This window comes from Protopterus annectens, chromosome 2.part0, assembly GCF_019279795.1.
Source record: "Protopterus annectens isolate FY-2018-M chromosome 2.part0, PAN1.0, whole genome shotgun sequence".
Classification (NCBI taxonomy): Eukaryota; Metazoa; Chordata; order Ceratodontiformes; family Protopteridae; genus Protopterus; species Protopterus annectens.
Genome location: NC_056728.1, coordinates 985,567,874 through 985,584,474, shown reverse-complemented (window position 1 = coordinate 985,584,474; position 16,601 = coordinate 985,567,874). Strand labels below are relative to the sequence as shown.

The following is a 16,601-nucleotide window of genomic DNA, read 5'->3' as shown; positions in this document are numbered from 1 at the left end:
TACTTAACAACAAACACTAGTGAATAAAACTAAGAAAGGTAATTTATCTAATAGTTTTATGGATTATAAGAATATATTTCTACACAAAAAATTTGAAAATACAAGCCTGAGCCAGAAAACGACACACCTCGCAGCTGAAGTGGCTATCGCTAGGCATCATGGGATAAGGGGTAGCCTCAAGCCTGTAAACAGCTCTTGAGCTATTGAAGATGGCAGAGTCGGAGCCGAGGATCGGCTCCGATCCCAAACAGCAAGAATGAAGGCGAGATAGACAACTTAACATCAAATATTTCATGACAACTGTGGGAACCAGTCAGAAGAGGTTGGAAAGGATTGAGAAGCAAGAGATTGGGTAAGCAATTCACAAAGAAACAAGGGGGGGATATATGTATGTCTCCCAGTTATGCAGTGGGGTCTAGAGGATTTGGGATCTTTGCTTGGAAGTGTTTACATAGGTATTTTATACCCAGTTAAACTCCACAGAATTTTTCCTCAAGTGAACAGCAGGTGTTGGAGATGTGATGGGGAACGAAGAGGTAGCTGGGAACATGTTTTCTGGGAGTGTAGTGAGTTGTCAGACTTTGAAGATTCCATGCAGAATGTTCTGTCGGAGATGCTGGGTGAGCAGATTGGTGTGGCTAGGGAGGTGACTTTTTTACCTATGATATAGAATCGGAATTGCCTAGACATAGTAAGGCCTTGCTGAGCTTAATTATGATGGCTGCCAAAAAAACAATTACTAGAAAATGGAAATCAAAGTCTAAACCAACTTTACTAGAAGAAGTGAAGATAGTAGCAGAGATAAAACAACTTAAACTGGGATCTTTAGAAAAGGGTAGGTGCAAATTTCATAGGAAAAAATGGGAAGTGTGGAATAAATACATGCAGAGGAGGACCGACATTTAAAACAAGGCAGGATTTGAATGATCTATGTAATGGATGACTAACAATGTAAGTGATGTATAATGTTTGCAGCTACAGTTGTGTCATCATGGTTTGTAATGTATATAATGTTTGCAACTGAGACTGTGTCAGTATGGTTTAATTTTTATTTATATAAATGTAAGATTGCCTATGTCATACATTATACTTTAATAAAGACATTTCTGGTTTAAAAAAAAAACATTCTGACTAAATAGGGAAGCCTTCCCTATTCCCACTCCCAGAATCAACAACAGTGATTCTCCCTTGCCCACTTCAACAGCTGCAGAGGACATGGCTAATCCCTGGTCCACAGTGGGTGTAGGTGCTACACCAGAGGGATCTGGGGTAAAAGATGAGTGGTCTGAGGAACAAACTATGACCACAGCAGAGTTACCCACCTGCAGGTGAGGCAAACTGCTAGCCTGCTGTTGTGGCAACGGCTGTTTACTTAAATTTTTCTTTCTGTGGTTGGAAGAAGGGCTAACCAAAGGACAGATAAGTTTGTTCAATGGTCAAGCCGAAAATGGTGCTTCTTTTCCCAGAGAACACAAGCAGCTAAAGCCAGTAAAAATTTAAAGTCTTTAAAAGTCACTTTTCCCCCCACAAAAACACAGTTAAACACTTTGCTAGCCCCCAAAAGTAAAATTAAAACTGCTTCCACGCAGTAAAATGGCTTTCAATTACATCAAACAACTTTTAAGCTGAAAGGAAAAAAGGGAACTTCTGTTTAAAAGTACAGTTAAGTCTTGTGACAGTCCACTAAACACACACTCCTACCTTAAAAATCACTTTCCTAAACAGTAAAGTAAAATAAAACAATTTAAAGTGAAAGGCTTTCCCATAAAGGGAGTATTATCTGCCCTGCGAAGGAAAAGCACAAGCCAACCATTGATCCTTGAAAGCCTACAAAGGAGGCTTTACACACACCAAGCCACCACTTGGTAGTAGCCTTCATTATCAAGTATACAAAAGTATGCACTTGCAAAGGGAAGGAGTCCTACTGGTGACATGGTAGTTCAACCTCTTTCCCAAGGACTGCACTCTTCAGCAGCAAGAAACACGTAAGGACTCTGCACCAAAACCTGTCCTTTTTAATCAGCTCGGCTTGAGCTAGCTGACAGTTTGGGTATGTGGAAGAGGGTGCCATAAAGCTTTGGAAGCTGGCCAGCTGTTGTATCCTTGGCAGAATGTAATGCATATAGCTAAGGTTACTGTGGCAGTGATCAATATGATGACCATCAACTTTTTTTTTTTTTTAAAAAGATACATTATATAAAAGTTTTTTAAGATATCTAGATATAACAGATAATTGTTCTGTAGTGACACTATATAAAGATAAAACAAATATTTCTTTGGTGCCATTATACACGATATTAAATTCCAAGTACAAAACATTTAGTATGCAGATAGTTAATGAGCAATGCTAGAGACAAGCAGACATGGACATGAACTTTCATATGGGTAAGGAGGTTTACATCATTGATGCTAGAAAGACATAAAATTGAGGTCAGGCATGTGAAACATTAGTCTGTACTTAGACAGAACATAAAGCTAGAAGAGGGAGAGAGGCATTGTATAGCTCACAAGTCAAGGATAGTGAGGGTAAGAATACTGGGCTACTTACTGGCATACAACCTGGTTATAACAGAGTAGTGGAGAGTATTTGAAAGAGATGGATAAAGTAAGAAGATGGGAAATAAACTGAAATGCAAAGTAGGTATTATGGTAGGAATGAAACTGATGAAGTGTGGCAGAAAGATGTGTTGTGTAGAAGGGGATAGAGATTACTAAAGGGATAGGGGATAAGCTGACAAAAGGAAAATAGAGTTACCTAGGTGAGGATCATGTGCACAACAATATGTGGCTCAGTTGTCATTTTAATAAGGGTTTAAAGGTGGAACGTTTCATGGCATGTTAGGATGGTGTTCCAGAGTTTAGATATGTAATGGGAGTACAGTGAGCTGCCTGCTGAGTTAATGTGATTACTAAGATCTTACTGGTTGAAAGTATCCCAAGAATAATGGCATTCCTTGAAAAAGAGGTTTAACTACCATGTCACCACTGGGATCTGTAACTCCTTCCCTTTCCAAGTGCATGCTTTTGTACACTTGATTATAAAGGCTACCACCAAATGCTGGCTTGGTGAGTTGAAAGCCCATCCCTAGATGCACACTGCTATTCTATTCCTTTGCAAGGCATTGTGGCTGTATCTGTTTTGCTCTGCCAACCTTCGCTTGCCAGCTCCATCAAGCACCTAAGATGCTAATCAGACTTGGGTTGCCTGAACCACAGTTGAAACTTTTATTCTGCTACTCCATCCAAGCTAACTTGATACGATGATGTAATTTGATACAACATTATTAAAATGAGTGATAGAATATCTGGTACCATAGCACACAGGGATAAAGCTCTTACTGTGCCCTAGATGATCTGTGATCAACTAGCATCAAGGACTCTGGAGGGACCACATAGGGAGGATGGGAGTGAGCATCAGATATTGGTCCATCAATCCTGGGACAAGGGGTACAGGACACTGCCTAGGCTCGCTACAATAGCAGCATTAACAGCTTTGATGACCTCCATGATCAAAACTGTACACAGCTTTACCTAGAGGTTGCACATGTACAGATGCAACCCCTATAAGCAGTGCTTGCAAAGCTAGTAAGGATGCTATGGGTGATAGAAGGGCTAGGCACACTCCCTGAAAGCAGTGTCATGCTGCACCAGCATTGTTGATGTCCTCACCATCCCCACATGTGGGTCGACTTCAGTCTGGTGAAGGCTAAGTTGGGTCTAGTGGGAGCGGATAGTCAGCTGTGTGGTGGGATAGAAAAAAAAAGGATGGAATAATAAACAATGCATGGACTTAAAAGTAACTACAGAGCAGCAGCCAATGAAAGGATCATTCACCTACAGAATGTTGGCATGAAGTTAGACAACATCAAGGAGGGGTCTCTAGTACATCACCTGATATGGTGACGATGCACCTGTTATAATCTCACAATGAAGAACCAACCCTAATGGGTCTAAGGATGAATTCTACACAGAACCACCAGGGTGGAGGATTTTAGAAAACTGCCTAAGGCCAGAATCAGACAGGAGATTCCAGGTGGAATGATGTCCTAAATGTAGTCTGACTATCCAATCAAACCCTCCTCCACAAAAGCATCTTAGGACACTTCAAAACTCATCAATGCATCTTTCTTTAAACACCACACTAGTTTCAAAACTTAGACAATAAAAAGTGCATTAGGGCAAGTAAAATAAAAACAGAATGGTTTATTTCATTAAACATATATATAAGCATTTTCATTTCTACCTCCAAGAGGCTTCTTCAGACACAGTGATTTAAAAAAAAACAGATCCATTAAAAATGCTACCAAATCACTCCCAAAAGTGACACTGTCCAATCTTCTACAAACATCATCATGTTAATACTTGACTGGGAGTTCCTTTGGCACAGGTTTAAAATTAGCATGTTCACTTACCACTAGAAACAGGAATTAAAAAACACATTCCAACTATTCTCTTTGTAATTTAAAGCATTAAGTCTCTTTCATGCACACAATCTAACACATGAAATAAAAATGTCATTAAACTGACACCGTTCAAGAAATTTTTATATTGGCCTTCTTTTTGACCTTTTTAGAAATGGTTTACTTTTGTCCGCAAATAAGTGTCCTTGAGGTACACAATGCAAAATGTTGAAGAGACATAACAAATTACATAAATAACATCATTATATTACAGTTACAAATGCTGACATTACACTTGCATTTTTTTGCATATGTTGCATGCAAACGTACACATGCCATAAATTGGGTGTTCTTCGTGTTTTTTTATATTAAATTCAATTGGTTAGCAAAAACTGGAAAATCTCCCACTGGTTTTCTTAACTGTTTAATCATCTGTTAGAATTTTACAATTCAAACAAGGAGTGTCTTTAACAGCATCACAACCTAAACTGTATGTTAAAAAAAATCAAAATACTTATAACATGTATCTCTTCATTGGCTGCATTCCCTTTAAAATATGTTTTCACAAAAACGAATGGTTTATAAACGGGACTGCTACCTTTTGCAGCCTCATTTATCACTTTTAAATATTTCTGGGGATAACTAGTAGTTCAAAACTTTGCAAGGGGAATATCAACCTCATATTTAAAGAGCGCATTATCTGCTGTGGTAATCAACTACATTCCTTTTTAAATTAAAGGAATGCATACTTTCAAAATTTAAATACAAATTGCTTGTCACCTCTCCCCTATGTATACTAGTAGTGAGTCACCTGAATCCTACAATCTTGGCAAATAAAGGTCTAAATATACCACACTCCTTTGAATGAAATTAAAATTCAACCTTAAAAAATTGTTGACATATTCAATGCATTGGAGGAAAATTCAACAGATCAATTTCCTACCTGGACAAACTATATATAAAATGATAAAACAGTTGAAATATCCAAAAAAGCTGTTTAGTGTAGACAGACAAATGCTTTGCAGGGCCATGCATACATCTGCATAGCTTGGAGACATTGTGGCAATCATAACTGCTCCCAAATTTGATGAAAGCATTAGCATTTGAAAATGAAGAAATTATGCAGCAATTTTATTTCCGAGTGTTTAAAACTAGTGCCATTCTTTCTGGGAATGAATTTTTGTTATAGAAATGATATTCTCAAAAAAATGCCAAACAGTGACTGATGGAGAGGATGATTTCAGTTGTGAGACTTATCAAAGAGGTCTGTAATGTTCATTATGAATGTTCCACTTGTACCTTGTGACAAAAAATGTGCTACAAAATAATGCCTCACCATTAAAACTAGTTTAAACCTATGTCTGTGTCCATCAGTAAGTCCATAGTCCCAAAAGCCCCAATAAGAAGTTTTACAACTGGGAGTCTAAAATGAACATAAACCAAATATGGGTTACCAGCAATAGTTTCAGTTTGAACATATTCTAGCATCAACCCAGGAACTCAAAGGCTCATAGTACATGTTTAATCCTAATAGCACATTAACAAAGCAGAAATACATTCTTAATGATGTAGAACTGTGGCATGACATGCTTCAAATGACTAGTTTTTCAGTGATGTCTTAAACTAAAGAAACTGAATATGTAGCAATTAGTCCTGGCCATGTAAAAAAGACCTGCTGATTTTCTTTTTCTGATAAATGGACCCTATACGAATTCCACATGTACATTTGTAATGTACACTATGTATTTTTTCTTACCTGTTTGACACACTGCCGTCTTGAATCTCTTGGACAAAGATTCCCAACTCTCCTCTGTTTTCACTTTTCAGCCCCACCACACTGAAACCAAGGCCACCACTGATTGGTTTCAGAAGCTCTATGCATTCTGTTTGACGACCCTATTAAAAGAAACATACAAAACAAAAGCAGTTTAATTAGTGTGTGTGCATTTCCAGTGTATCTTGGCCAGATATTCCCCATTCACTACAAACATTACTTTGGGTTATGAAAGCAAAATGAGAGTCATAGTCAAGTCTAGACTCGAGAGTTAGTTACTAAATATTTGCTTCCCTCCTAACAGGCTACAGTAAAAACTTTGCATGTAAGAATGCCTTACACAGTACTTAACTTTAAGGAAAATTTTCTCTTCCGATATCAACAGTTCAGAATATTTCTGAATTTTCTCTCATTCCCACACCTGACAGTATGCACTTCTTGCTGTTACATGCAATGGTACCACTTGCTGGACTAAGGAAATGTGCCCAGGCATCATTCCATTAAGTTCAACCTTTCATTCACTTGAGCACAATTTGCAAAATCAGGAAAAACTGAAGCATAAACATGCAAGGACAAAGGCCTTCCGGGCATAGAGGATTTGCTAGAAGGGTAATAAGCACATAATACAAAGGGCTTTCTTGTAGGTCAAGCAACAGGATAAGTACATATTTTACATCTGACTTCAGAGGTCTTCTGCAGTCTGGCAAGAATACTAAGCAGTGAAGAATTAAAAATCCTGGGAGGGTGCAGCTGGAGGAAGGCCTGAAGGCAAACATTCCGAAGGCTGAACTGTGAATAATCTAGGTGGCAAAGGAGACTTGACTCTTGGAATCACATTCCAAACAATAATGCTGGATGAAGGTGAGAAGTGATGACTGACTGGGCACTGCACAAACATATGTAATTAATGTTGTCGTGAAGCATTTGGACACCTCACGCCCCTTTCAGCCATTATTTTTCTGGACTCAGTGATGGTGCACATCAAAGGCAAAAAAATGAATCTCTCTATGCTGAATTCTGCCTATGCAGAGAAAACAGGAAACAAGAAGGGACTGTTTTAAACACAATCTAGATGCCATTTCTGAAAGAATATGGGTTAGTTGTACAGTACATCTCATCCTTGTATTTAAAAAAAAAAAGTTTCCTAAAAATAACAGCTACAAAAATAGATAACACTGTGAGAAGTGATGGCCATCAAAAAGAGTGTCTTTGAGAGATAAAAGTCTAGACTTGACTAAATGATCATTTCACATAAAGTTCAAGTCACAACGAAGAGACGGGTTCATCACTGGAGCTGATGAAACACTGGTTGCCTAGGTCATAGCCAAGGGCTTTATCCCTCTATGTCACTAGTGCAGGCTTTAGGTATGGAATTAACTGGGACCAAAGTAATGCTGTGTCTAATCCAAGTTAAGACCACTCGTCAAACTAAGCAAATGAGGCATATCAGAAGTCTCCCTGTACTTCCATTAGCAGAATGCGTGCTTTCTAAGAGCCTTTATCACCTCCAAGATTCCACATGGAAAATCCAAATGAACCAAGGGTTACAAATGAGGAAATGCCTTGATGCCTGGCAGTTAGCAAAGCGGACTAAAGCTCTGAGCTGTTAATGATTCCTGTGCCCAGGGTACAAGGTTTGATTCCCTCCACCTTGATATGCCTACTGTGACACTGAGTAAGTCACTTAATTAGACAGAACTAGGTCACTCCTGAAAAGGGACAGTGGTGTCCACTTGGTTTACCTAGTCAACAAATAGGAAAAACAAATAAAAATAAATAAATGCAGATGGAATGCACTCATTTTCAATTCCTCTTGCCCTGCTGAACCAACCACAGCAGAGAAAAGACTGCATTTGTTTATAAGGTAAATGGTTAAGGATACTCACTCTCAGAAGTCTGTAACCAGAAAGGATTTTTTTTATTTACTATTTTATGTCTGTGCACCAGCCAAATGGGGCAGTGCCACATTTCAGCAAAGAGCTAAAGCTTCACAAAGAAAATAATTTAACATATATTTACAGCTGTAATAATGATAAACATTTCCACACAGACTAACACAAAAAATTATAATTAAATTTATATAGACATTTACATGGTGGCTTCAGCATCAGCACAGGAGTAGAGTTCTGGCTAAGCAACTCTACGAGCAGTCACTTACCATGGGATGTGAAAAGCTGTCAAAGTGATGTCCCAGTCTGTGGCCAAATGCCACAATAACGGTACCTCTCCACTCAGGGGTAGCATTTTGCACTTTTGTAAATCATACCATAGCCTGGTCTTCTGACTGGAACAAACTGGTTCTTGTCTCATCAGAGTCCATCCAGGGTAAAGGTGGCCTACAAACCACAGCACTACACAGGTTTTTAGTCAGTGACACAATGAAAGATATTAAGGTAACAACGACAAATGGTGGGGGAACCTCCAATCAAAAAGTACAAATAATCCACACAGACCAGAGTACGTTGGACCACCCCAATGGAGAATAAATGTAAAATGAAGTACACAGATCTTCTAGTCTACATGCAATTACAGGATGGACAAGTTTCAGTTCCACATAAACGTCACTTCTAATGTACGTTTTCATCAGTAACTTCATCAGATATAACACCGAAAACTCATACAAATCCCCTATTTAAATACAATCCCTAAACATCATTGGTTAATGATTAATAAACCCATTTCAAAATTTAAAGCCACAAACTCGACACACTGTCAAGTACTTAAACTCTCAAGCCTACTTATTATTTAAACACAGTATTAAGGCACCAAATGGCCAGTCTTTTCAAAACGATGAAGGTTTAACATGTCTACTCCTCGTCAGGAAAGAGGTGGAAAAATAAAATGAAGAATGGTTTATAATAATCCAAACAGCAAAACGAAGCCAGCAACCATAAAGCAGATCCGATAAAATCCTTTATCGATAAATTCCTTATAGCAACATCAAATCAGACCGGTTTCGGCTGGCAAAAAGCACAACCTTCTTCAGTGACAAACAGAAATAAACTGATGTTACAATTTAAATAGTAGTATGAACTAATCTAATTGGTTCATTTCAAAATTGCTCATTTAGTCCAGGTGAAAAAAATGCACCTATTTTTGTAATCCATTTCTTTTCTTTGGTATCTAACATAGAGTGCCATCCTGTTTTATTAAATTTAATACCCTTGACCAAATCAATCACAATAAAAGAAAATCTGGCAGTTTGATTTTTCAGAGTATGTTTGTACAAAGCATTATTCATTTTTTTGTTTTTGATATTACTCACATGTTCAGAAATACGTAATCTCAATGGACGAGATGTCTGGCCAACATAGAAAGACACACAAGTACATGTGGCCAGATAAACAAGCCATTCACTACTACAATTTGCGAAGAATGGAATGTCATAAACCATTGAACAATTCCTACTAGTAAATTCTTTGGATTTGGTAATTTTGTCGCAGTTGCTACAATGACCACAGGGGAAACACCCAACTAGAGGTTCCCCAGTCATAGTCATTTGTAAAAACTGTACATTCCTTTCATTGTGTATGTGTTTGTAATGGTTAAAGCATGATGCCAGATTTTTTCCTTTATGGAATGAAAATAAACATCTATCTGGTAATATATCTGATAACTCTGGTAAATTTAGTAAAATATTTCAGTTCCTCTGGACACTGTTGATGAGTACATCTGAGTTCCTAAAATATGTTGTTACGAACCTGATCGGCTGTGTGGTCCCCTAATCCCTAGGCTTGTAGGTTAACAAATCCTGCCTCGATAAGTTGTTTGCCCAATTGCTGGCCCGCAGAACATGCCCCATGGAATATCCCCTAACATGAAATCTGTTTGTGAGATCGCATCTGTATTCTTGAAAAGTATCCTCTTTGGAACAGATGCGCCTCATACGTATGAGCTGCGATTTGGGTATATTTTTAACAATATGTGGAGGATGAACGCTGGATGCGTGAAGGACCGTGTTGTATTCAGGATATTTCCTGAAGACCTGTGTACTTAGGGTATCGTCTGGTTGTCTTGTTATTAACACATCAAGAAAAGTTATTGTGTCAAGATGGTAATTAACAGTAAACTGTAAACCCCATTTGTTTTCATTTAAATATGAAACAAATTCACTCAAATATTCAACATCGGCCCTCCACACCATCCAACAGTCATCCAAATAACGTCTCCAGATATTAATTTCTGAAAGATAAATATTATGGCTACTATTGTAAATGATATATTTCTCAATATATGCCATAAAAAGGTCGGCATAAATGGGGGCAAAAGATGCCCCCATTGCTGTACCTTTGATCTGCCAAAAACAGATGTCTTGATAAAAAAAGACGTTATTCGTAAGGACATGCTCTGCAAGGCCCACAAGAAAAGAATTGAAATCTGATTCATATAAATGGGCCTTATTGAGCCAATGAGTCAAGGCTTCCAAACCCACCTCATGTGGAATGTTGGTATACAGAGAACTTGCATCAAGTGTACACATCAGCCAACCAGGTTCCAACTGTGTATCTGATATAATGTGTAAAAATTCAGTTGTATCTTGTAAGCGAGACCAAACATGGGTCAATAAAGGCTTAAGATGTCTAGTCAGAAACAAGAATAAAGGTTCAGTAAGATAGCCCCGACCCGAGACTATTGGTCTACCCAGGGGGTGCACAGGGTCCTTATGTATTTTTGGAAGAAAATAGATGTATTGGTTAATAGGATCCTGGATAGTTAGTTGTTGAAACACAGAAGTAGTTATGATGCCAGTGTCTCTAGCATTAATAAGGAACTCATCAATCTGTTTCTTAAATCTGTGTGTTGGATTAAGACACATTTCAGCATAGTAACGTCTATCAGACAATTGTCTCCTGGCCTCTTTGTCGTAATCCGACCAATTCATAACCACAACTGCGCCACCTTTATCTGCTGAGATGATAACTATATCCTTGTTTTGTTCTAGTTCAAAAATAGCCTGTTTTTCACAAGATGACAAATTATTGGGTTTAAAATGGGTTCCAGAGCTAGTGAAATGTAGATCTTTGAGAATCATGCTCTGAAACAAATGTACAATAGGGTGCATCGGAAGAAGATATTTTGATTTATGATATATAAATTTATCATGATCGTATGATGCAACCCCATTCCCAAATTGTAATTTCAAGTTGAGAGTTCTACAAAATGACATAACATCTTGAACCAACAAATACTCAGATATTACAAAACCAGGAATGAAGGTTAAGCCTTTATTAAGAATAGCCAATTGTGATGGAGACATAGCACTATTAATTAGCATCAAATAATTTAGCACTCTTTAATTCTGTTTATTTAAAATGATGGATTCCCTAATAGGTTTTTTTTTGTTTGAAACATTTAAAAACATATGTACTTTTTAAATAGACCTGTCCTGTTTTTTGCAACCAATTGTGGTGAGCTGTTTGGGTTGGCCCCCTGATTTCAGTGGTTTATTAGATGGCATTTTATAACTGTCAGATTGGGTGTGACCATCTGCCACTATCAAACAACTAGATAACTTTTGGATTTCCAAAGGCATTACAATTTAGGTCTTTCTAGTGATTATTTTTATATTTGGTTATCTGATTTGCAATTCTACATACTATTTATTGGCTATTGATCATTGGTGGTTTCATGTTTCATTTGGCCTTGGGAACGTAGCAATCTAAGCAGGTGGCATTTTAGCCTGTCAACTGAAGCTATTACTGTTCCCTTTATATTCTATTGACGTAGTACTCTTATGTGAGGCCATTATTGTCAATTTTGCAAATTAGCTTATTTTCATAATAATTACAATGGACCTATTTAATTTGGTTTCTGGGCTTTCAGCTGATAGAGAAGATTTGAGTGTTTTTGGCCTTGGTGTCTGCCCTACTAGCAATTCCTCTAATGACCCCTTGGGACCTGAGCCGTCATGTAGTTTGGCCTTTGATAATCTTTATAAGCATCGTAAAATGCAAAGATCCAATGTTTGGCATTCCAAACTTTTTAAGGCGTATATTGCAAAAGGCATCACTCCCACAGGTCTTAGAATTCGAATTCAACCTCATGTGGGGCAGCCGGATGATGAGCTTAAATAGCCAGTGGTCTAATATACAACAGCATGCAATGATGTCATTTGTTGAGGCTTTGTCCAAATATTACGACAGAATTATTGATTCTGAAATTATTACAGTAACCGAGTTATGCAATGATGTACAAAAATTTGAGGGTGAGGTATTCTTTAAGAAATATCTTAATAAAGTGGATAATGATCTCACCAATCTTGAGGAACAGTTAAAATTCAGAAAAATTTAAAAATTCAAGCGTGACTAATCTGATTATCAGGGGGCCAACCCTTTTAGCTACCCTTCTAAACATGTTAGATTTAACCCTCAACCGGTTAAAACACCAAGAAGGAAAAGACCTAGGTCCATATTACGTAAACAATCTGTAGCCAATGGTTCATCTACTGATGAACCTTTATCATACACAGATAGTGACATACAGCCAACATCGGATTCACCAAACCCTAAGAGAGTTCAGGATTTTGTCCCTTTAGGGGAAAATATAAACGTGGGGGTAGGAAACAGAAAAGGAATCGAGAACATTCAGAGTCTGCTAAAACTAGTAATGCAGAAATAATGTTCATTCTAATGTCTTAAATTTGTCTGATTTTGTTCTGTCTCCATCACAATTGGCTATTCTTAATAAAGGCTTAACCTTCATTCCTGGTTTTGTAATATCTGAGTATTTGTTGGTTCAAGATGTTATGTCATTTTGTAGAACTCTCAACTTGAAACTACAATTTGGGGATGGGGTTGCATCATATGATCATGATAAATTTATATATCATAAATCAAAATATCTTCCTCCGATGCACCCTATTGTACACTTGTTTCAGAGCATGATTCTCAAAGATCTACATTTCACTAGCTCTGGAACCCGTTTTAAACCCAATAATTTGTCATCTTGTGAAAAACAGGCTATTTTTGAACTAGAACAAAACAAGGATATAGTTATCATCTCAGCAGATAAAGGTGGCGCAGTTGTGGTTATGAATTGGTCGGATTATGGCAAAGAGGCCAGGAGACAATTATCTGATAGACGTTACTATGCTGAAATGTGTCTTAATCCAACACACAGATTTAAGAAACAGATTGATGAGTTCCTTATTAATGCTAGAGACACTGGCATCATAACTACTACTGTGTTTCAACAACGAACTACCCAGGATCCAATTAACCAATACATCTATTTTCTTCCAAAAATACATAAGGACCCTGTGCACCCCCCGGGTAGACCAATAGTCTCGGGTCGGGGCTATCTTACTGAACCTTTATTCTTGTTTCTGACTAGACATCTTAAGCCTTTATTGACCCATGTTCGGTCTCGCTTACAAGATACAACTGAATTTTTACACATTACATCAGATACACAGTTGGAACCTGGTTGGCTGATGTGTACAATTCATGTGAGTTCTCTGTATACCAACATTCCACATGAGGTGGGTTTGGAAGCCTTGACTCATTAGCTCAATAAGGCCCATTTATATGAATCAGATTTCAATTCTTTTCTTGTGGGCCTTGCAGAGCATGTCCTTACGAATAACGTCTTTTTTTATCAAGACATCTGTTTTTGGCAGATCAAAGGTACAGCAATGGGGGCATCTTTTGCCCCCATTTATGCCAACCTTTTTATGGCATATATTGAGGAATATATCATTTACAATAGTAGCCATAATATTTATCTTTCAGAAATGAATATCTGGATACATTATTTGGATGACTGTTGGATGGTGTGGCGGGCCGATGTTGAATATTTGACTGAATTTGTTTCATATTTAAATGAAAACAAATGGGGTTAACAGTTTACTGTTAATTACCATCTTGACACAATAACTTTTCTTGATGTGTTAATAACAAGACAACCAGACGATACCCTAAGTACACAGGTCTTCAGGTAATATCCTGAATACAACACGGTCCTTCACGCATCCAGCTTTCATCCTCCACATATTGTTAAAAATATACCCAAATCGCAGTTCATACATATGAGGCGCACCTGTTCCAAAGAGGATACTTTTCAAGAACACAGATGCAATCTCACTAACAGATTTTGTGTTAGGGGATATTCCATGGGACATGTTCTGCGGGCCAGCAATTGGGCAAACAACTTATTGAGGCAGGATTTGTTAACCTACAAGCCTAGAGATCAGGGGACCACACAGCCAATCAGGTTCGTAACAACATATGCTAGGAACTCAGATGTACTCATCAACAGTGTCCAGAGGAACTGGAATATTTTACTAAATTTACCAGAATTATCAGATATATAACCGAATAGATGTTTATTTTCATTCCGTAAAGGAAAAAATCTGGCATCATGCTTTAACCATTACAAACACATACACAATGAAAGGAATGTACAGTTTTTACAAACGACTATGACTGGGGAACCTCTAGTTGGGTGTTTACCCTGTGTTCATTGTAGCAACTGCGACAAAATTACCAAATCCAAAGAATTTACTAGTAGGAATTGTTCAAGGGTTTATAACATTCCATTCTTCGCAAATTGTAGTAGTGAATGGCTTGTTTATCTGGCCACATGTACTTGTGGGTCTTTCTATGTTGGCCAGACATCTCGTCCATTGAGATTACGTATTTCTGAACATATGAGTAATATCAAAAACAAAAAAATGAATAATGCTTTGTATAAACATACTCTGAAACATCAAACTGCCAGATTTTCTTTTATTATGATTGATTTGGTCAAGGGTATTAAATTTAATAAAACAGGATGGCACTCTGTTAGATACCAAAGAAAAGAAATGGATTACAAAACTAGGTGCACTTTTTTCACCTGGACTAAATGAGCAATTTTGAAATGAACTAATTAGATTAGTTCATACTACTATTTAAATTGTAACATCAGTTTATTTCGGTTTGTCACTGAAGAAGGCTGTGCTTTTTGCCAGCCGAAACCGGTCTGATTTGATGTTACTATAATGAATTTATCGATAAAGGATTTTATCGGATCTGCTTTATGGTTGCTGGCTTCGTTTTGCTGTTTGGGTACTTTTGTTTTTGGTGCCGTGCAACATTCCCCACGCAGGAGGCTGTTTTTGAGTGTTATAATAATCCAAACAAACAAAAAAGTGCTTTAATGACTCTGTCTCTATGGTTTATGCCCTTACCATTACCTTCTTTCTAGGTGAAATGTAGGCCAGACCCTCCAGAAAGTCCACTTATGGTTAGTGGAGCATTTTACAGAACCTAGGAGGAAAGGCATCTATAAGTCCTGTGGCTCAGCAGTTTATCAAATACAAAAATGGCTACCATAAAGGAGTTATTCCAAGCTGTTGTTATAATGTAACCACATAAAAGAAAGGCTAACTGCAATAGGAAGAGGCATGGGCTATACTTCACTCTGATACTTTCTCACAAAAGGTTGATAAGAGTCACATGATGTTGGAACAAAGACCATCCAAGAGGTTAACAGTATAATAAAATGAAAATAACTGTTACTTATAGGATGTGTAATGTATACTTTGCTTCTGATTTTTTTCTATTAACTTAATGGTGAAACAAACTTCCAATCATTCAACTAACTGGTTGAAATGAAACCAGTGGGGCTGAGAATGGCTAAGGTACTAGAATAACTGCACTGCAAACGGATGAGAACTGGACCAAAAAAAATGAGGAGATTTAACATGGAAAAACATAGTGTGTGTGTGTGTGTGTGTGTGTGTGTGTGTGTGTGTGTGTGTGTGTGTGTGTGTGTGTGTGTGTGTGTGCATGTACAATATAAGGTAATCTAATTTTTATGTGGCTGAATTCTGGTCTCACCCTCACGCCCTTCCACAGCATATAACTTCACTTGTTTATGTAGGGATTTCTGCTCCTTCTGCAGTCCTGGCTCTCTCCTCAGTTTTCAACCAAACTGCCAAGGCAATAACTTCCTAGACTGACTCCATGGGCAAGAGTGGCCGACAATGACAAGTCTCCAACTCTGCCCTGACCTGGAAACAGACAGTAACATTAAACTAAATAAGGCCTCAGCATTTCTGAATCTAAACTTCCAACTCATTAGCATCATCTTCTTAAGTTAATATATGTTCCCTAGCAGTACTGTCAAGTTATTTTGCAGAGAGTCCTTAAACCCAGTTATCTCCCCACATTCCCTGAAAATGTTTTCCCAATTTCCTATCTCCTCTTTACATCAATAACTATTTTCCATTTGAGGGAAAATCTTCAGAAGTCTAACTGGTGCATAAAATACCTAAGTAGACATTTTCATGTAAATATCCTAACTCTTCTGGACTCTGTAGGAATCTGAGGGCCTTACAAATATCCTGGTATTCTAATCTTACTTCTCAATCTTTTATAACCTCATTTGATTGATACTTGTAGTTATCATGCAGTATTTCATATGCCTTAATAAATTATCCCTTC

General features: G+C 37.6%; 1 protein-coding gene across 8 annotated transcripts in view; it reads right to left on the bottom strand.

Moving 5' to 3' along the window:
- The window catches only part of MPDZ (multiple PDZ domain crumbs cell polarity complex component), a 3,829,210-nt gene that overhangs the window by 3,189,040 nt on the left and 623,569 nt on the right, over nucleotides 1-16,601 (bottom strand). For all 8 annotated transcript variants that reach the window (XM_044061234.1, XM_044061239.1, XM_044061240.1 and 5 more), the window contains exon 5: nucleotides 6,157-6,296. In XM_044061234.1, the coding sequence (XP_043917169.1) occupies nucleotides 6,157-6,296 (140 nt within the window). The remainder of the gene's footprint in view (nucleotides 1-6,156; nucleotides 6,297-16,601) is intronic.